Genomic DNA, 20,108 nt, shown 5'->3' with positions numbered 1-20,108 from the left:
ATGCTGCATTTTACAACACAGTTTAAGTTTATAAAGCTGTAAGGTTTCAAAACAAAAAGGAAATCCACACTTGTATTTCCTAAATCACTTTGCAGCCTTTTTTTTTTCCTGCTAAATGAGATTTTGGCAAAATTCACTCTATCCTGTGAGGGATTTAAATTTGGATGGAAATTTGTAAGATTTCTCATATTACTTCTAGCACCGCTTACGGTAGTAAAACCTTTCTAGTATTTCTACCTTGCAACTGTCTTTAAATTGTCTGTAGTACTATCTGGATGGAAATGTCTTAAACCTACCCTGCAAATTCTAGTCTGTAGATTTATCATTGCTATTATTTTACGTGAATTACCCCCCCCCAGCTTCTGAGACTAGCTTTGCCGTGGGGCATCTTGAAAACCAGCATCATTCTGCAGGGCCACATCTGAATATACATTTAAAACCCTACCAAGAATGCTGTGTGTCATTATTTGTGTGCTGATTTCAAATAGGTTACAGACAGGTACAACCTTTTGTCCAAGTGTGCTTCCAGGAAGCCGGGGTTCCTGTGCTACCACCTAAAACACTTCACCTGTGTATTGAAATAGCATCTTTTTGTGGATACTTTTAAAAACCTGATGGCATAAATTTCTAGCTCCAGAGATGTCAGGACACAGGGCGGTGTGAGGAGATGGCCAGTAAGATTTTCTTTTATTTAGGAGGAGGTTACTGTCCTTGCAGCCTGCCCAGTACTTATGGGCAGTCACACCACAGAGACGGCTCTTGATTTTTAAATTACCATCGATTACAAGTCATGATCCTTTTGTCGCTTGTAGTCTGTAACTCAGAGGGAAAACAACATCTGCTAGAATGGAAGAAAACAGGCACGTTCTGGTTTAAGCAGCTCTAAGAAAACCTTATTTAACTCTGTACCAGGAATATCAGACATCTTTATTTTACATTAGTGAATTTATATTTCTTGCATCAACTCTTGACTTTGAGCAAGCCTCTCCCGTGTTACACTAGCATCGGATGACCTCGGTGGTCATTTTAAAGGAGGCACAGGGTGTGGGGTTGTGGTGGGCCGTGATTTTGAACCTGAGTTTTTACTTTCTTCTTTCAGCGAGGTAAAAACCCAGCGGCAAGTCCCCAAGGCAAGTGGGGAAAGAAAACCCGCTTCTTCCTCCTCCAACCTTGGCAAAAATTACTGCAGCAATGCCCAGCAAAGGAAGTCTTCCAGTCCGTCCTTTTCACACTAGACGCCTCCTTTCTTTTTTCATCCCTACTCATGCGCTCCCGCTTTCTCTCCGTACCTGCCCTGGAGCTCAGCGCAGCCTCAGGTACTCAGAGAAACTCCAGCACCCGCTGACACCACGCAGCATCCAGCTGGGGCTCCTAGGAGATGACTTCTGGATTTGGCCCCGACACCAAAGGCTGGGACAAAGGAGATGTGCGGAGCGCTGAAGCTGAGCAAGCAGAAGAGAAACGCAGAAGAGGAAGGTCTGTTGGGAAGAAGGGAGAGCAGGAACAGAGGGGTACTCTGCTGCTCTTTTGGTCCTTAGTTGCTGGTAGGTATGTTGCGTGTGCTTGAAAATCTGGACCTTCTGTCTCAGAACGGCTATAATCACCAACATGTTTAGACAGGGAAAAACAACTGACTGCTTGACGGCAATAGCGTTAACAAAGTCAGGCTGGAGTCCAGCCGATGACTCGGTGCAGGGTAGCATACTGCAATTATGCCGTGCCATTCGTTTCTAATCCACCTGCTGATCCTTGTTGTTTATCTGTTTAATATTTCTTTATTCATACGTCGCACCACCCTTCTCCGTCCTTCGCCAAAATCATATTGCTAACAATGAACTGCGTGCGGCACTCCTGGGGGTGCTCAGCGCTGGGTTATTTCGGGCAGTGCTGTGGGGAAACAGCAAGTGAGAAAATTCAAGCCTAGAAAAGCAATGATTTATTACGGTGGGAATGAGCACTGGATGAGTCACACTGCTGACAAATTCTGACACGCAGCTAATCTATTAGAGGTTTGCCTTTCTGCAGGTTTTGTCTGCCTCTCTTCTCCAGATGTGCTTTTCCTAAAGGCTACACAGACAAATATTTCCTTGCTTGAAACTTTGTCTGTCCTTATCTACAAAAGCTTCTGCAAAAAGACCCTAAGCCTGAAAATTGATAAATATGTGAAGATGCAGCGGGGCTTTTTTTTCTGTCTTATGATGCTTTGATATTGTTAGTAGAGGATGAATGTTAACAGCAAGTACTTTGGGACTGCAAAAGAGAGCCTGGAGGCTGATAACTGCCTGGCCTGTGAAAGATATTTACGCAAGCCAAGTTTTTGCAAAAAGAGATCTGTGTCGTCATTGGTTTCCTTGGACTTCAGGGCATTTGCTCAGTGCCAAGATATGAAAACTTAGACTGAGGCAGCATTTAAGGTGCACCTTGTCTTGGAGAAACTGTACCTAAGTGCTGCCTTCTCCATGGATGAACGATAGGTATCTTACACAATTAGTCAGTCTTCTAAATTCAAAGTACAACTATATTTTACATTGTGGGCTGAGGGGAAGCTGAAGAATGAGACTGAACTTAATCTGTAACCCTTATGTGCAAACTGTTTCTGAATCTTAGCGGGAGTTGCTAAGAAAACAGTTTGCAATAATGTTTGAATATTGACAGTGACAAGGACAGCATAACGCTTCAGTTTCTGATGCTTCCTCAGCTTTGGGTTGTTCCTTAAAGAAAAGGAAACACAGCACAAGAAAATGATATGTGTTCAATTCTGTGCATATAGATGCAAACACAATACTGGAAAACTTGATCAAATCCTTCCAAGAGAGGAAGAATGCGTTCTGTTTGAATTTAGTGTTCATCTGCTAGCTTCAGTACTGCGTCTGGGGGAGGTAGGCTTCTTGTGTCCTTCAATGCCACCAGAAAAACTCCTTGCAAGGCTGAGGTGACTCAGAGAAACTGTTTTATAGATGTCCTCAACAGAGAGGAACAGCTTTTGTTGCATTCTGCATCAGCTTTGGCTTGTGCCCTCATTTGTTCAGTGCGTACCCCAGTTTATTTGGTGTGTACCCCTGTTTATTCGGTTTGTGTTGGTGCCTCATTTGTTTCACATCAGTCTTGTGGGTGGCTCCAGTTGAGTTTTCGCTCCAGTTCTTCTCTGATCCAGTTTCTCTGCTCTGGTTTCTTTCGGCTCCGGCTCCAGTCCGTGCAGCTTCAGGCTTGTTTGTGGCTCCAGCTCGTGGGCGGTTCCAGCTCCTCTTCAGCTCCAGCTGCTTCTGGTTCCAGTTGTTCTGCGGCTCCAGCTCCTCTTCGGCTCCAGCCTGTTGTGGTTTCAGTTCCTCTTCAGCTCCCAAAATTGGGGTTTTTTTCTTTAGGTGAAGTGACCCCAGCAAAAGCATGACGACACCAGAGCGCATCAGTACTTACCCTTATTTAAAATGCAGATTTGTCTAAAGTACCTGCACCTAAAGGTGAAGAAAGCTCCCACAGCATCTCTGACTCAGTTGCAGGGGTTTGCAGTACGTGAGGAGCTCTGTGCTTTTTTTACCAGCAGTTCTTCATTGTTATTTTTCACCTGGCAGTCCAGCGATGAAATCGCATGGGTCACAAACCCCCTCTTCCGAACGCTCTCTGGTCCCAGGACCGAACCCAGCCCGAGGTGACCGATCAGTATTTCCACGACGTGCCTTTCGACGCCCACTTCGCTTCCGACCTGGCCGAGTTTCGCTCCGTCAGCAGCGCGCCCGGAGTCGACGGGTTCACGCTCAAGGTGGACGCTCTCTACAAGGTACGTGCCCAGTGGGGTCGGGGGCCCCAAAACTCCCTTCTCTGCCCGGGACGTCCCGAATTCACGGGGTGAATCACGGGCGCTGGGCCCGGCGCTGCCCAGAGAAACTGAATCTGGGCTGGGGAGGGTCTTGCAGGATTTTATATCGCGATTTCTGGGCTTTTTCATCCCTGCCCAGACAGGCCTTGTTTGTAACCCAGTGGCCTGTGTCTGCTTCCTGGGCTTGTACCGCAAATTAACAGCGGAGCCAGGTAAGAAACAAACTCCAGCATGGAAAACGGAGATGAGGAATTTGTTCTGGTGATGAAGGTGGTTTTGTTTTTTTTTTTTTTTAAAGCAGTCAGGAAAGGAGCTCTTTAGAAACATATTATTAATGTTCCTGAACTAATTACTGCAGTTGCCAAAGACAGGTCAGAAGGCTGAACACCTCGCTTGGTGACGAACACGATTGTGGGTGCCCCTAAAACCACACTGAGCTGCTTTGTTGGTATTTGTAGGAGTCAGTAAAGGGGACGAAGGTGCAACCAGCTCCGCCTTGCCCCAGCAAACCCACCTTCTCCCAGCGCCCCCGTTAGAATTCCCTGCCCGCTTGTCTTTCTGCAGGTGGAAGCCGGACACCAGTGGTACCTTCAGGTCATCTACGTGATCGGCCCGGAGCGCATCGCCGGGCCCCGCGTCCAGCGATCTCTCACCCGCCGCTGGCAGCGCGGCCGCCGGGACGCGGCGCTGGACGACCCCTTGATCTACGACAACGAAGGCGACCAGGTGAGGAACGGCACCAACATGAAGCCGCTGACGCTGCAGAGGGAAGAAGCCGCCGCCGCATCCCCTGCAGCGATTCGCACAACGGGACGGAAGTTTAATGCAGCACTTGCTTCGGGTTTGGTAAAAAATACCTTTTGTAATTTGTAAAAAAAAAAAAAAAAATAAAAGACCTTAAAAAAAAGCTCAGAAAAGTTCTGCTGTTATTTTTATGCTCTGGGGGAAGGCAGAGCGGCTCCAGCAGCGACCCCAGGGCTTTGGGAGTGTCACGGTCCATTCGGTGATGGACTCGTGATGGTTCGTTTACCTTGGTCTCGAAGCGCAAAATTAAGGCAACCAAAACGCCAAGGGGTTATAATTCAATCAAGCAGTGTTGCTTTATTAATTTGCCCGTAAAGTGGTACGCGATAGAGAGAGTAGAGAAAAAGGAAAGGTAAAAAGAAAAGGGGGAATGAGGACAATAGCTACCACCGAACAAGTCCCAAAGGCGTCCCTCTGGTCTCAGGTCCCGTGAGAAGAGTCCTGCCGGTCCTCCGTCGTGGTCCTTTTGTACAGGGGCTAACTTTGCTAATTCATCAGCTCGGTTATTCCATTCTCCTGCAGATCCCCCATCTACCTGATGAGAAGCCACCCAGCCCACAGCAAAATTCCCCTTTCTAGCAATACTTAAAATTTCTTGCCATTTTTCTTTTTGCCACACTGGAATCCTATTTACTTCTCATCCATTCTGTTCCCAGAAGGGAAGCCACTCGGTACATCCTTTAAATACAGCATAAGGGTCAGTATAAATGCAGACAGGAGAAGCAGTTTGTGCTTCATGTTGGAAAACACTCCAGACTGCAATTAGTTCACCTACTTGTGCACTACCCTCTCCCTCTGTTATAATTTGTTCATCGGAAGAGGTGTGAAGTGCTACTGCCCTGTATTTCCAAACTTTACCTTCTCTTTTAGCCGAAGCATCAGTAAACCAAGCACTAACTGACTTATCCTGGGAAAAGGGAGGTGCGACTTGAATTGCTGAGGCAGGTTTGTTTTGGTCATCATCCAAGCTCTCCATTTCTTGTATAGCTAGGTTTTTTAAAGCTCCTTCGGAAACTGAGAAAACGTTACAATAGTGTTCAATCTGAGCATACCATTTCTGCACTGAAGCCTTTTGGGCCACCCTGTCAGGCGGAGGGGTCCCAGAAGTGACTGTTTTTATAACTTTAAATGGGCCTCTGAATACAATCGGCTGCTGTCGTGCAATCAGGCTAACAACAACCCAACCTTTCCCCCAGGCAGTGTACCTTTTCTCAGCTTCCTTAAAACCACAGGAGAAAAATCCCACAGGTCAGGCTGGACCCTCAGGGCCTCTCTGCCATATGTGAACTGACAAGCCTGATAAAGCAAATCCCCATTCAACCTGAAAAGGGTCTGTAGGGCGAATTGGACCAAGGGCTTGATGAGCTGTTGCTTCAAAAACCAGTAATCGCATAGCTTCTTCCTGAGAAGCTGTCCATTCCCATTTTACCCCTTTTCTTAGCAAGTCATAAAGAGGTCTAGCAATGATAGAAAAATCCGGGATGTGTTTCCTCCAAAAGACCAACAACCCTAAAACATGCTGCAAATCCTTTTTTGACTCAGGCGTTTTTATCTGTTCTAAGGAAGCAAAGGTGTCCGGCGGGATGCAAGTCATCCCTCCTTTCCACCACATTCCCAGGAATTTTACTTCATGTGAGGGCTTTTGGACCTTTTCGGGGGGAATTTGCAAGCCCAGATTTTCTAAATGTGAAATTACATTCTGTTGGGTTGTCTCCACTTCTGTTATGTCATTCCCTCCCACAAGAATATCATCAATGTACTGATAAACAGCTACGCCTTCAGGTTTGGGTATTTTTTCTAGCTCTTGGGCTAAAGCATGATGAGCTAGTGTGGGAGAATGCTTGTACCCCTGGGGAAGCAGAGTGAACGTGTATTGTTGCCCTTCCCATGTAAAAGCAAAACGATCTCTGTCCTCTGATCGCAATGGTATCATGAAAAACGTGTCTTTGACATCTATTGTAGCCATAATTGGATGGGCTTTTTCCTGTATCACTGTTATTAGTTCGGTCAGACTTGGGACCGCAGTTAAAGGAACAGTGTTGGCATTCAGCCCCGAAAATCTATTGTAAGTCGCCATGCCCCGTTAGGTTTTCTAACTGGCCGAACTGGAGAGTTGAAAGGAGAGTGAGTGTTAACTACCACTCCCTTTTCTCGCATTTCTTGTATGACCGGTTCGATACCTTCTTTTGCGCCCAGCGGAATTGAATATTGCCTGACATCGGTAACCTCGCTAAATGGAAGAGGAGGGGCTGTTTGCAGTAATCTGACATTGAGCTGTGGTGTTCCAAAAGTCCACAACAACCCTCTCGAATCTTCCCACTGTCTCCCTTTGAGGGCACCCATGCCTAGCAAGCTGCTCGGAATGTCTCCAAATCACCATTTGGATAGTGATCGTGCTCTTGTTCCCTGGCAATAACAATTTTACCCAAGCAACTTTCGTAACTTCTGTGGACCCTAAGGCATTGAGAACACAAAAACATCGCTTCAAGGGAGTAACCCCACACCGTTTAGCATCTGCCTCACTTAGAGCAGAAATCTGTGCACCGGTGTCGATTAGAAATGTTACAGGTGCACGCTTTGGACCCACTATAGCTGTGATAAGAAATCTCCCCTTTTTGTGTGCGTGAGCTGTCGGATATAAATCCATCCCCCATTCCCCCGCACACTACTAGGGAATGGAGGTTCTAGTTTTCCTTGTTTTGGGAGAGACTTTCAGCTTTGGTGGGGCAGGGGTCTGAAGGTATAACGGGTAGGACTTCCTTCACGCTTCGCGAATGTTCCTTTGGATTATGTTCCTTTGGATTATGTTCCTTTGGATTATGTTCCTTTGGATTATATTCCTTTGGATTATGCCACTTTGATACAAGCTTACTCAGCTTGTCCAGAGGTAAGCCCTCCATTATCTCTCTGGGAACTCCCCTTTTAATTCCTAAAAGCCACCATTTTTGTTGGATTTTTGGTTGTTCTCCCCTTCCTGTTTTAAAGTACGGGCGCTCCTTTCTTGAAGCGGCAACAGCAATATCAGTAGGGAGGGGTGGATTTTGAACTTCAATCTGACGGATTCCCCTCGACCTTTCTTCTAGGACTTTTACAGGGCCATATTTCCTGTTATAATATCTCTTGTGCTACTTCCCCCCATGTCCACACCTTTTTAGTATTCGGTTGGTCTGGGGAAGTCAGGGCAGGGGTAAAGGGGGAGTCAACGCTGGTATTAGCTCCATCCCTCTGGTCCCCACTCCTATTATTTTGGGTCCTAATTAAACTTTCTAACCTATCCACTGGATTCATCAGTGCAATTGTTCTTTGAAGGTTAATCCCAGTAGGTTTAAGTGACTCTGGGAGTCCCCTTATCAAAGGAGTCATCACGTCTGGATTCACTGGCAGCATCATCGGGGATTCACATTCGGGAATCAGTTTTCTTTCAGGTATCATTTGCAAGCAGGCTGCTTTGTGTACGCTTTCTAGCAACTGATCGGGTGTGCCAGTGATTGCCGGGGCTCTCCCCTATCCAGAGGGTTTAACCCTCCAGCCCAATAAGCAGCTCGCTGGGTTAGGGACCACGGGGCACGTCTGTCACCAGTTGTTAAGAAAACTCCGTGCCCCCAGTAACCATTTGCTTCTTGCTCACTTAACTGAATTTGGTCCCCCCCAGTAAGAGATACGCACCATACGTACTCCGTTTCAGATTCTCTAGGAAGACGACTATACTCTTTCTTTGGTTTGGCTAGTTCAGTGGCAGTGTAAGGAGTTTGCCTTCTTGTAATGTGAGGGTCAGTATCCTCCTCCTGTTTTCACTAAGGGTCTTATGTGTGGGTATTCTTCATGGCATTTTTCTCATCTCTAATTCTTTCTGAGGGTAAATTTGATCTACCTGTCGGATACTTTTCCCCTCTAGCTCCCGCTCCCTCAGCACTCCTGTGTTTTTTAAACACTCCTCTTTTAGAGCAGCTTTTAATGAGCGGTTTTCTTCCCTCTCCTTTTCCAATTGTCGAAAACAATTTTCGAATTGTTGTTCTAAACTGGAGGTAGTTTTTTGCAAAACCTGCACCAGATTTTCAAGGGATCCTATAATTTTACTGTCATTACTCCGTCGCCTAAAGCGATCCTCTATCGCTGCTACCAGGCTGGCTCCTAGTACAGCACACACAACAGCTTTGTTCTTATCTGATCTAAACTTAGGCTTAGCCTGTAGAGAAATCACTCGGTCCACTACACTCTGTAAATTAGCCCAATTATCACGAGCCCAGTCTTCTCCAGGTATGGAGGGTCGAGCTCCATACTTTGCTAAAAGTGTGTAGAACGAGTCTCGCTCTTTTACTAACCAAGAATCTTGATTATCAGCTTTTTCAGTCGTTCTCATTACGAAGGGAACGAACCCACTTCAGGAAGGCACAACTTAGTTACACCAAGCTACAGCAACTGCTGTGTCACCCTTCTCTTTCCCGAGTGGCTGAAGGGGCCAAAAATCTGCTACAGGAAGGCTCAACTTAATTACACAAAGACCACAAAATTGCCCCTTCACTATCCCTAGCAGACAATTCTCATCATCATGAGAACAACACCCCTTTGGCACTTTGAGATCTTTTGGTTTGATTTCAAGAGACGGAGCCCTCAACTCGAGTTTGGAGTGCTTTACGCCAAGGCGTGTGTGGTGTGCGGGAAATCCGAATCGCCCCCCTTGCGTTCTGGACGCCTCTCACTGATAACAGTGTAGGGCCAGGTGCGGCTGAAGCGAAACGTCCTTCCCCTGATACAGACCAGACACTACCTGCACCCCTCTGTCTCTCAAAATCCTGCCCGTGACGCTGATTTAATGTCACGGTCCATTCGGTGATGGACTCGTGATGGTTCGTTTACCTTGATCTCAAAGCGCAAAATTAAGGCAACCAAAGCGCCAAGGGGTTATAATTCAATCAAGCAGTGTTGTTTTATTAATTTGCCTGTAAAGCAGCACGCGATAGAGAGAGTAGAGAAAAAGGAAAGGTAAAAAGAAAAAGTGGAATGAGGACAATAGTTACCACCAAACGAGTCCCAAAGGCGTCCCTCTGGTCTCAGGTCCCGTGAGAAGAGTCCTGCCGGTCCTCCGTCGTGGTCCAGGATCCTTCGTTGGGAAGATCTCCATGGTGTCCCATCAGGAATTGTCTTTTATGCTTCTTCACCACCCCCTTCACTCCCATAGATCGAGGCCAATCTCCGCCTTTATTACGCAATCCAGGCTTAACAGCGCAGGCTCAAAAAGTCCTGGCTTCTCTTGCCAGAGCCCGTCTGCGCCTGCGCTGCCTTGGTCAGGGGTCTCTTGCTGGTCCATTGGGTGACCTCAAGACCCTTGGCGAGCCTCTGCTATGCTCTTCTTTGTTGGCCTTTGTTACAGGGAGGAGGTGGGGGGCAAGTCTGGCTCAAGCAGCAGGTGAAAATCCATCTTCTGGACAGCAGTTATTGTCCCCAGGTCGGAGAGGCCTTCGTAACACAATTCCTCTCAGGAGGTGGGGGCAAGTTTGGCTCAGGCAGCAGGTGGAGTCCATCCAGCAGCCAGTGTCACCTGTAGCCCCCGGGTCGAAGAGACCTGCACAACACAATTCCTCGCTTCAGGTCTCTCTCCAAATCATTGTCCAATTCTTTCTGTCAGTCCATCTGTTCTCCAAGTCCCTGATGGTGATGTTCAGGCAGAAACTGTTCTTCAGACCGACTCTTACAGGGAGCCCTCAGCAGCCCCGGGAAACCCAGGAAAGACGCGGCGTTTGCTGCAAAAATGCGGCAGAACCGTCCAGACAACACAAGTGCAGCCCTGGGGCTGGGGGCTCGGGGCTGGGAGGTTCGTTTTGGGGCACGGACGGGAATTGTCCCGGGGGGGAGAGCGAAGCGGCACCACGAACCGGGGCTGCCCGGGGGCCGTTCCTGCGTGACCCCCCCGCCCGGCGGTCCCGGCCCCGCTGTCCCTGTCCCGGTGCCGCCAACGGCCACGAGGTGGCGCTGCGCGCTGCGGTGCCGCGCGGTGCCCGCCAGGGGGCGCCATCCTGCGCCGCGCTGGGGGCGGGGCCGAAAGGGCGGGGCGGGGCCGGGCGGGCAAGGGGCGGGGCCGGGCGAGGGGCGGGGCCGGGCGGGCAGCAGACCCCGCGGTCCCGCTCTGCCCCCGCACCCCCAGGGCGCTCCTGTCCCTCGGGAGCCCCCGCAGCTCGTTCTCCATCTCCCAGCCCAGCTCTTGCTGCGGGAAAACCCCGGACGGGGCCGGTTCAGAGCCCCAAACCCGCCACGTGCCGGGGCTGGGCCCCCAACGGGCCCCGAGCCGGTTTCACGGCTGCTCTGTGCTGCTGAGCCCCCGAAACACCCGAACAGCCCCAACCCCGCGTGTGGTGCCGGGGACGGGCCGGGAGCCCCGGCGGTGTCGGGCGGTGCTTGAGAACTGGCTGGGGGGACCCGCGGGGCGGGCCCGGCCCCGTGTGGCCGCGGGCGGCTCGGGCGGGGACGGGGGGCGCCGGGCTCCGGCCCTCCGGGCTTTATTCCCCCCGGCGCCCCGAGCCCCGCGGCTGCTGCTCCGCGGAGCCGCCCGGGCACCGGCCGCACTTGCCCGCCCGCCTCCGCCCAGAGACCCCCCGGTGCTGCCGCTCCCCGGGCCGATCGTGCCTCTCACCTGGGGCGGGCGGACTCGGCCCCTCCGCCGCTCCGAGCTCCCGGCGAAGGGCCGGGCCGGTCCCGCCGCCCGGTGACCCGGCACTGCCGGCCTCTTCGCGGGAAAAGAAGCAAATAGAGAAACAACGGCGGCCGTCAGGGGACAAAGCTCCTCAGGCCCCGCCCCGCGCAGGCGCTCTGGGGAACTCCCCGCCCACTTCGGGGCGGAGGCTCCGCTGGGGCGGAGCTTGAGGAGCGGGGGCGTGGTCAGAGGGGTCCGGCCCGGCGTCCGCGGGGTCCCAGCGCCCGCCCGCCCAGCACCGCCCAGACCGCTGCGGGCAAACCCCAGCGGAGAGGGGGGCACCGACCGGCCCCCCGAGCCCGGCGCTCCGGCCCCCGGCCCCGAACCGCAGCGTCTCCCTGGGTTCCGCTATCCGCTCCCGGCCCTTCGGTCCCCCCGGTCCCCCCGGGGCTCCGCTGCCCGCTGCTTTTTTGCCCCGTTTTCTTCAAAAAGAGTTTCTGCAGCCGCTCAGCCCCGCCGTGTGTCCCTGCCTTTTTTTTTTCAGACACTTTGACAGTTTCTCTGGCTGTGAAGCACAGGACAAACCTCGCAAACACTCTAAAATACGTCTTAAAATAAAATTGCCAAAGCTGTCATTTAAAAGGAGAAAAAACACTGACCAAATGCCACCCCAGTATATGAACTGAGGGGCTGAAGTCACCACGATTAAACGGAGCGATGAGCTTTGAATTAACTCCGGTTCCTCCTCTCATGTGGCTGGGGATGGTCTGTGGCAAACCCAGGGAAAATCTTCTGTGCTTCGGACTGCAATGAGCCTTGCAAACCATTCTTCTTTCAAACCTAGCACAGATAACTGAGGCTGCCCGTCATATTCAGGCTTTTGCTTGTACTTGAGCCCCTGGGAGCTGAACATGCTGTTTAAACACCCACTGCCAGGGCTGGGAGGGCTGGGCAGGGATTTTGTGCCCACTGGTGTTTTCCCATCTGGGATGGAGACACAACAGAGCCTAACACCCGCTCTGAGCACCCAAACCACCCGAGGGGCCAGGCCACCCCCCTCCGCAGTCACCGCGAAGCCAGAAACACAGACCCGCCAGCATCACTGTATTTATTCTCCGCTCCAAACCAAGCTGCGCCGATTCTACAGACACATGGCTCTCCAGGCAACCAAACTTAAGGTGTTTTATTTTTTTAAGACAAATACAAAACCATTTCCCCCATCTGCTGTTGCCATCCCCGGGGCTGCTGGCGCCCATTGGCTCAGCGCAGCGTCACCAGCTCCTCCGCAGAAGTGGGGTGAATGGCGACCGTGTTGTCGAAGTCGGCCTTGGTGGCCCCCATCTTGATGGCCACAGCGAAGCCCTGCAGCATTTCATCGCAGCCCAGCCCTTGCATGTGCAATCCCACCACCTTTGGGGGACAAGAGAGAGGCCGGATGGGACCCAGCACCGGCGCAGTCCAGGCTGGACACTGAGTTTGGTGCCGGGGGAGCTGGATCCTGGCCCAAAACCTGGTCTGAGCAGGTTGGAACGGGCTGGGTGGGGACAAGAGGACAGCCAGCCGTGGTCCCTGCCACTTCCCTGCTGTCCCCCCGCTCCCCTCCACGCACCTTCTCCTCCTTGCCGGCACACACCAGCTTCATGACACACTTCACCTTCCTCTGGGTGATGGCATGGTACAGGGGGGTGAAGGACGTGCTGTAGATCTTCACGTTTTCCCTCCCATGTGCGGCCACGGCTTCATCTGCAGCAGAAGATACGACATGTAGGTCACGGGGAGGCACCGTATCCACGAGGTGTTTATAAAGAGGGAGCCCAAGCACATTTTGCAAGGCTCACACAGGTTGCTGGACATCAGATCCTTTCATAGAATCATTGAATCATGTTGGTTGGACGAGACCCTCAAGCTCATCGAGTCCACCCATAACCCAGCCCTGGCACTGCCCCATGTCCTGAGAACCTCATGTCCGTCTGTCCAACCCCTCCAGGGATGGTGACTCCAGCACTGCCCTGGGCAGCTGTTCCAATGCCCCACAGCCCTTGGGGGAAGAAATTGCTCCCCAGATCCAACCTCAACCTGCGCTGGCGCAACTTGAGCTGATCAGGTCTCCCCTCAGCTCCTGTTCTCCAGCTGGACCCCCAGCTCCCTCAGCCGCTCCCATCACACTTGTGCTCCAGCCCCTTCCCCGGCTCCGTTCCCTCCTCTGAAGTCGCTCCAGCACCTCAAGGCCTTTCTTCTTCACCATGTCCCCAGCCTGGCCCCCCGCCCTGCCCGCCCCCACCTTCGGTGAGGCCCACGGTGCCGATGGGCGGGTGGCTGAAGACGACGGTGGGGATGTTGTGGTAGTCCAGCCGGGACTCCGCCTTGCCCTCGAAGAGCCGGTGTGCCAGCTTCCTGCCGGCCGCGATGGCCACTGCGGGGAGGGACGGGGAGCCTGAGCCGCGCGGGGCGCGGGGACGGGGGGCGGCGCGGGGCGGGCACGGCCGCCGTACCGGGGGTGAGGAGCGCTCTCCCGCAGACGTCCCCGATGGCGTAGACCCCTCTCCTGGTGGTGTTCTGGTACTCATCCACCACCACGTGGCCCTTGGCGTCCACCTGCACGCCCTGCCACGAGAAACGGCGGCCAGCTCGGCAGGCGGGACGCGCCACCGGCCACGCGCACGGGGGAAGCGTCCCTGCGGCCCCCGTGTGCCCAGCTGGGGGGACGTGGTGGGAGCTCCATCCCACGGCAAGCTCCAGAGACCCAGGGGAACCCCGAAGAACTGTGGGAACCCTAGAAACCTGTGGGACCCCCTGGAGACCCATGGGACCCTCCGGAGACCCCTGGGAACCTCAAAGACCCATGGGACCCTCAGAGACCTGTGGGAGCCCTGGAGACCCATGGGACTCCCTGGAGACCCACGGGAACCCCAAAGACCTGTGGGAAACTCAGAGACCCATGGGAACCCCAAAGACCCATGGGACCCTCAGAGACCTGTGGCAGCCCTGGAGACCCATGGGACTCCCTGGAGACCCATGGGAACCCCAAAGACCTGTGGGAAACTCAGAGACCCATGGGAACCCCAAAGACCCATGGGACCCTCAGAGACCTGTGGGAGCCCTGGAGACCCATGGGACCCCCTGGAGACCCACGGGAACCCCAAAGACCCATGGGACCCTCAGAGACCTGTGGGAGCCCTGGAGACCCATATGACCCCCTGGAGACCCACAGGAACCCCAAAGACCCATGGGACCCTCAGAGACCTGTGGGAGCCCTGGAGACCCATGGGACCCCCTGGAGACCCACGGGAACCCCAAAGACCCATGGGACCCTCAGAGACCTGTGGGAGCCCTGGAGACCCATGGGACCCCCTGGAGACCCACAGGAACCCCAAAGACCCATGGGACCCTCAGAGACCTGTGGGAGCCCTGGAGACCCATGGGACCCCCTGGAGACCCATGGGAACCCCAAAGACCCATGGGACCCTCAGAGACCTGTGGGAGCCCTGGAGACCCATGGGACCCCCTGGAGACCCACAGGAACCCCAAAGACCCATGGGACCCTCAGAGACCTGTGGGAGCCCTGGAGACCCATGGGACCCCCTGGAGACCCATGGGAACCCCAAAGACCCATGGGACCCTCAGAGACCTGTGGGAGCCCTGGAGACCCATGGGACCCCCTGGAGACCCACGGGAACCCCAAAGACCCATGGGACCCTCAGAGACCTGTGGGAGCCCTGGAGACCCATGGGACCCCCTGGAGACCCACGGGAACCCCAAAGACCCATGGGACCCTCAGAGACCTGTGGGAGCCCTGGAGACCCATATGACCCCCTGGAGACCCATGGGAACCCCAAAGACCCATGGGACCCTCAGAGACCTGTGGGAGCCCTGGAGACCCATGGGACCCCCTGGAGACCCACGGGAACCCCAAAGACCCATGGGACCCTCAGAGACCTGTGGGAGCCCTGGAGACCCATGGGACCCCCTGGAGACCCATGGGAACCCCAAAGACCCATGGGACCCTCAGAGACCTGTGGGAGCCCTGGAGACCCATGGGACCCCCTGGAGACCCACGGGAACCCCAAAGACCCATGGGACCCTCAGAGACCTGTGGGAGCCCTGGAGACCCATATGACCCCCTGGAGACCCACAGGAACCCCAAAGACCCATGGGACCCTCAGAGACCTGTGGGAGCCCTGGAGACCCATGGGACCCCCTGGAGACCCACGGGAACCCCAAAGACCCATGGGACCCTCAGAGACCTGTGGGAGCCCTGGAGACCCATGGGACCCCCTGGAGACCCACAGGAACCCCAAAGACCCATGGGACCCTCAGAGACCTGTGGGAGCCCTGGAGACCCATGGGACCCCCTGGAGACCCATGGGAACCCCAAAGACCCATGGGACCCTCAGAGACCTGTGGGAGCCCTGGAGACCCATGGGACCCCCTGGAGACCCATGGGAACCCCAAAGACCCATGGGACCCTCAGAGACCTGTGGGAAACCCAGAGACCCGTGGGAACCCCAAAGACTGTGGGACCCCTAGAGATCCATGGGACCCCCAAAGACCTGTGGGGCCCCTGGAGACCCCTGGGACCCCCAAAGACGTATGGGCCCCCCGAGACCTGCGAGCACCCCCGCTGCCATCTCACCACGCGGTCCAGGCCAAGCCCTGGGGTGTTGGGCTCCCGGCCCACCGCCCACAGCAGGCAGTCCACGTCCCGGATCGTTCCCTCCGTCGGCTTACGGCCAGGCACCGAGGAGGTCACTGTCACATCCAGCAGCCCCTGGGGGGACTTGGCGACCGCCTTGACCTGCGGGAACAACAGGGGCGGCCCAAACCTCTGGCTCGTCCCCCAGCCCCGCGCACCGGGAGGGATGGGACGGCGGGCTCTGCACGCCCCTACCTTCGTGTGCTTCCAGACCTCCACCCCGGTGCTCTCCAGCTCCTGGGTGCAGTTGGAGCTGATCAACGAGTCGAAAGTCCTCAGGACCTGGGCAGGGACCCCCCAGCCCCATCAGATGAAGAAGGCACCGCCTTGCAGCCCCGTCCAGCAGCATTTCCCTGTGCCTGTGCCCCAGCCAGGCCCTGAGATGTTTGGGGCGTTTCTGGTTAATGATAAAGCTGTTCTCTGCTTGTTTTTTCCTTTTTTTTCTTTTTTTTCTTTTCTTTTTTTCAAGTCATGACACGAAGTAAAGCTCAAGGAAAGGGGTGCGGTGGCACGCACGGCTGCAGAATAGCGGGCAGCAGGTGGGTGCTGCCGAAACACAGCTGGCAGCACAGAGCCACAGCCCCAGCCTGCTGGGGCTGCAGCAGCTCCGCGGATCCCCAGCCCCCCTGCTCACGCAGGGTCACAGAGCAGGTCGCACAGGATCCCAGGGGGTTTGAATGTCTCAGAGGAGGAGGCTCCACACCCGCTCTGGGCAGCCTGGGCCAGGCTCTGGCACCTCCCAGCAAAGAAGTTTCTCCTCGTGTTCAGATGGACCCTCCTGTGTTTCGGTCTGTGCCCGTTGCCCCTCACCCTGGCGCTGGGCACCGCTGAACAGAGTCTGCTCCATCCTCTGACACCCCCCCTGAGATATTGATCCCATTGATCAGATCCCTCTGAGCTTCTCTTCTCCAGCTCAACAGCCCCAGCTCTCCCAGTGTCTCCTCATCACAAAGACGCTCCGGACCCCTCAGCATCTTTGTGTCCTGCGCTGGACTCTCTCCAGCAATTCCTTGTCCTTCTTGAACTGGGGAGCCCAGAACTGGACCCAGTGCTCCAGATGTGCAGAGCAGAGGGGAGGACAACCCCCCTCGACCTGCTGGCCACACTCTTCCTCACGCACCCCAGGTACCATTGGCCTCTTGGCCACAAGGCCACGCTGCTGGCTCACGGACACTGGCACGCCGGCGCTCTTCTTCTGCCCAGAAACGCCCCATCTGTCCCCCCGGGACCCTCCTTACACCCAACAGCCTCCTGCCCCTTCCACCCCCCTGACCTCGAGCTGACTCGGACCCTCCTTTACAAGTTCAAGGGCCAAAAAACGACCCCCCCGAAGTTCCGCTGCGGCGGCAGCCCCCGCGATGGGCCGGGCCGCGGGGCGGGCCGCGGCCGCACTACCTTGTCATGGCGGATCAGCAGGGAGGACTTGGAACCCAGCGTGGACAGGATCCCCGCGATCTCCACCGCGATGTAGCCGGCGCCGACAATCACGCTGCGTCTGCGGAGAGGGCGAGACCGTGGGCAGGCGAGCGGAGCCGGCGGCGGCTTTGGCGGGGATGAGCCCCCCTTACCTGGGCAGCTCCTCCAGGTCGAAGAAGCCGTCGCTGGTCATTCCCAGGCTGGCACCTGCCGAGCAAAGCTCGTTTCACACCCCTCGGGAGGAGAACGTGCCCCGCCAGCACCCCCTTTCCCACCCACACCCCCCAACACCCGCTGCCTTGGGCAGAGCGGGCAGTTTCGCCCAGCGCACCGGGAATTTCGCAGTCAGGGGGGACGGCCGGGCGCCCGCCCGTGGCGATGAGGATGTGAGGAGCCGTGTACTTCTTCCCGTTGACTTCGACGGTCGGCTCGGGGTCGGCGGTGAATTTGCCGTAGCCGCGGATGATGTCGATGTGAGCCTGAGAGGAGCGAGAGTTACGCGATGGGGAGCAGAGGAGGCGCGAGAGGCAGCTCACGGAGCCAGGGCTTGCATGGGGGAGAGGAGAGGAGAGGAAAGAGAAGAGAAGAGAAGAGAAGAGAAGAGAAGAGAAGAGAAGAGAAGAGAAGAGAAGAGAAGAGAAGAGAAGAGAAGAGAAGAGAAGAGAAGAGAAGAGAAGAGAAGAGAAGAGAAGAAGAGAAGAGGAGAGAAGAGAAGAGGAGAGAAGAGAAGAGAAGAGAAGAGAAGAGAAGAGAAGAGAAGAGAAGAGGAGAAGAGGAGAGAAGAGGAGAGAAGAGGAGAGAAGAGAAGAGAAGAGAAGAGAAGAGAAGAGAAGAGAAGAGAAGAGAAGAGAAGAGAAGAGAGAAGAGAAGAGAAGAGAGAAGAGAAGAGAAGAGAAGAGAAGAGAAGAGAAGAGAAGAGAAGAGAAGAGAAGAGGAGAAGAGAAGAGAAGAGAAAAGAGAAGAGAGGAGAAGAGAAGAGAAGAGAAGAGAAAAGAGAAGAGGAGATGAGACCCGTTAGGGCTGGAAAAGTGGCCAAAAATCCAGCAGAGCTTCCCTGCTCGGCTGGTGGGATAAACGCATCCTCGCCTTCTTGAGGTTGTTTTCATAGATCTCGTTCAGGCGCCTCACGTAGGCGTCGCGCTTCTCTTTAATTGTTCTGGAACAGAGTGCGGGGAGTTATTGTCGCTGGAAGTGAATGAACGTCCAGAGCTCAGCGGAAAATAGTCAGTCCCTTCGGTACGTGGCACCCAAGCCACAAAACAGAACAGCCTCGAGTTGCCCAGCAGAATCACAGGATGGTTTGTGTTGAAGGGCCCTCCCCAGTTCCCCCAGTGCCCCCCCTGCCACGAGCAGGGCCATCTGCACCAGCTCAGGTTGCTCAGAGCCCCGTCCAGCCTGGCCTGGGGTGTCTCCAGGGATGGTTCAGCCACCACCTCTCTGGCCAGCCTGCTCCCCACGGGGCATGTACCACACCACGCCGATGGGAAACGGTGGTTTCCATCCGTCTTATTTCCACCCGTACCTCCAGTTGAACTTGACGCCGGCCGTCTCGAAGCCGTAGTCGGCGTGGTCGTGGATGAACTCCGCGTGGACGGCCGCGTTCCACATCACCTGCCCGTGCGAACCGTGCGATGAGTTGGGAAGAGCAGTTTGATTCCAGGGAAAAAATCCCCGTTCGCGCTTCCCGATGCCTGACCTCTGCCCAGGGCTGATTCATTTATTTTGTTTGCGTCTCCGATTGCTCAATCCGCTCCGAGCCCCGGATTCCTCCCTGCTCCTTCCTCCCTGCATCCCAGGTCAGCACCTCCCCGAAATTCGGCAGCCACCCAAACCACTGCAAAAAGTGCCCTTACCTTTTTCGGCACGCACCCCACGTTGACCTACGGGGAAATAAGAGCAAGTTGCAGCGTTAAAGTTTAGTTTTTAAAAATGTAATGGTCTAGAGAGCATCCTACACCAGGCTGGTGCTGAATTCCAGTTAAAAACAAAAGGATTATGGGTTTCTGGCAAAAAAAAGGAAAGGGCTGTAACTGCATTTGGCACCCCAAGTTGTTGCGGTTTGCCTGTTTCCTTCACTTCCTTGAAGGAGAAAATGGAAGTTGCGCGATTTCCAAATACAAGTTATTTTTTTTTTCCCCATTTAAAAATTCACCGGGTTTACTAGAAAAAAACCCCTGCATGCCATCACTCTCCTGTACTCCCACTCCGAGCACAGCGACTCAGAGCGCAAAACTCGAGCGCGTCCTCGGAACAAGTTAATTTTTTTTTTTTTTCCCTCCTGCTTTTTGCTGACTCACAGTCCCCCCTTCTAGTTCTGCTTTGCCACCTTTTCAGCTTGAAAATAAACTAAAAAATTAAGCCCAGCACCTTCCCGAGGGGAGGGGGGGAAACGCACCCGTCCCGCTGCGTTCGCAGCGGGACGGGTGCGTTTCCCCCCCTCCCCTCGGGAAGGCGCTGGGTGTTTTTTTAATTTTTAATTATATTTTAATTTTTTCCGGCTGTTTTTAAGCAAACCCACGCGCAAAACTCCATGATGGAGCGATTCCCACCCTTTACTCGTGTGTCTTTGCCGTCCCGTCCCACCCTCCCCAACCTTCTCCCCCAAACCCCGGGACTCACGCAGGTGCCCCCCAAGCGCAGCGGTTCCACCAAAGCCACCCGAGCTCCCAATTCGGCCGCTCGTCGCGCCCCCGCCAGCCCCCCCGAGCCGCCCCCCAGCACCAAGAGCTCGTAAGCGGCCGCCGCCATCGTTC

The 20,108-nt window shown here is 54.5% G+C and overlaps 2 protein-coding genes across 2 annotated transcripts; one reads left to right on the top strand and one right to left on the bottom strand.

Moving 5' to 3' along the window:
• Nucleotides 1-3,580: 3,580 nt before the first annotated feature.
• On the top strand, nucleotides 3,581-9,332 carry LOC135988118 (extracellular matrix organizing protein FRAS1-like). The gene is made up of 3 exons (XM_065633796.1): nucleotides 3,581-3,775; nucleotides 4,379-4,660; nucleotides 9,219-9,332. Exons 1-3 carry the CDS (start codon nucleotides 3,587-3,589, stop codon nucleotides 9,330-9,332), a joined length of 585 nt encoding a protein of 194 aa, XP_065489868.1. The 5' UTR covers nucleotides 3,581-3,586.
• A 3,042-nt stretch (nucleotides 9,333-12,374) lies between these two features.
• Nucleotides 12,375-20,103, bottom strand: GSR (glutathione-disulfide reductase). Its single transcript, XM_065633590.1, has 13 exons — nucleotides 19,975-20,103; nucleotides 19,209-19,235; nucleotides 18,878-18,966; nucleotides 18,442-18,511; nucleotides 17,687-17,834; nucleotides 17,508-17,562; nucleotides 17,335-17,434; nucleotides 16,135-16,221; nucleotides 15,880-16,041; nucleotides 13,739-13,850; nucleotides 13,528-13,659; nucleotides 12,856-12,989; nucleotides 12,375-12,656 (listed from the first exon to the last, which is right to left on the bottom strand). The coding sequence occupies exons 1-13, from the start codon at nucleotides 20,101-20,103 to the stop codon at nucleotides 12,507-12,509; spliced, it is 1,395 nt and encodes a 464-aa protein (XP_065489662.1). The 3' UTR covers nucleotides 12,375-12,506.
• Nucleotides 20,104-20,108: the final 5 nt, after the last annotated feature.

This window comes from Caloenas nicobarica, chromosome 4, assembly GCF_036013445.1.
Source record: "Caloenas nicobarica isolate bCalNic1 chromosome 4, bCalNic1.hap1, whole genome shotgun sequence".
NCBI classification, from domain to species: domain Eukaryota; kingdom Metazoa; phylum Chordata; class Aves; order Columbiformes; family Columbidae; genus Caloenas; species Caloenas nicobarica.
Note: the sequence above shows the minus strand (reverse complement) of the source record. Positions and strands in the feature narration are given on the sequence as shown.

What these genes read in the sequence shown, in the direction of transcription:
- LOC135988118 (XM_065633796.1), top strand. Translation starts at nt 3,587, where the DNA reads ATGGGTCACAAACCCCCTCTTCCGAACGCTCTCTGGTCCCAGGACCGA. An exon ending in AGGTGGACGCTCTCTACAAG is followed by an intron (nt 3,776 to 4,378) that starts GTACGTGCCCAG and finishes GTCTTTCTGCAG; the next exon opens with GTGGAAGCCGGACACCAGTG. An exon ending in CAGCACTTGCTTCGGGTTTG is followed by an intron (nt 4,661 to 9,218) that starts GTAAAAAATACC and finishes TTTGATTTCAAG; the next exon opens with AGACGGAGCCCTCAACTCGA.
- GSR (XM_065633590.1), bottom strand. Translation starts at nt 20,103, where the DNA reads ATGGCGGCGGCCGCTTACGAGCTCTTGGTGCTGGGGGGCGGCTCGGGG. An exon ending in CCCTGACTGCGAAATTCCCG is followed by an intron (nt 17,563 to 17,686) that starts GTGCGCTGGGCG and finishes TTTGCTCGGCAG; the next exon opens with GTGCCAGCCTGGGAATGACC. An exon ending in TGCTGATCCGCCATGACAAG is followed by an intron (nt 16,222 to 17,334) that starts GTAGTGCGGCCG and finishes GTCCCTGCCCAG; the next exon opens with GTCCTGAGGACTTTCGACTC.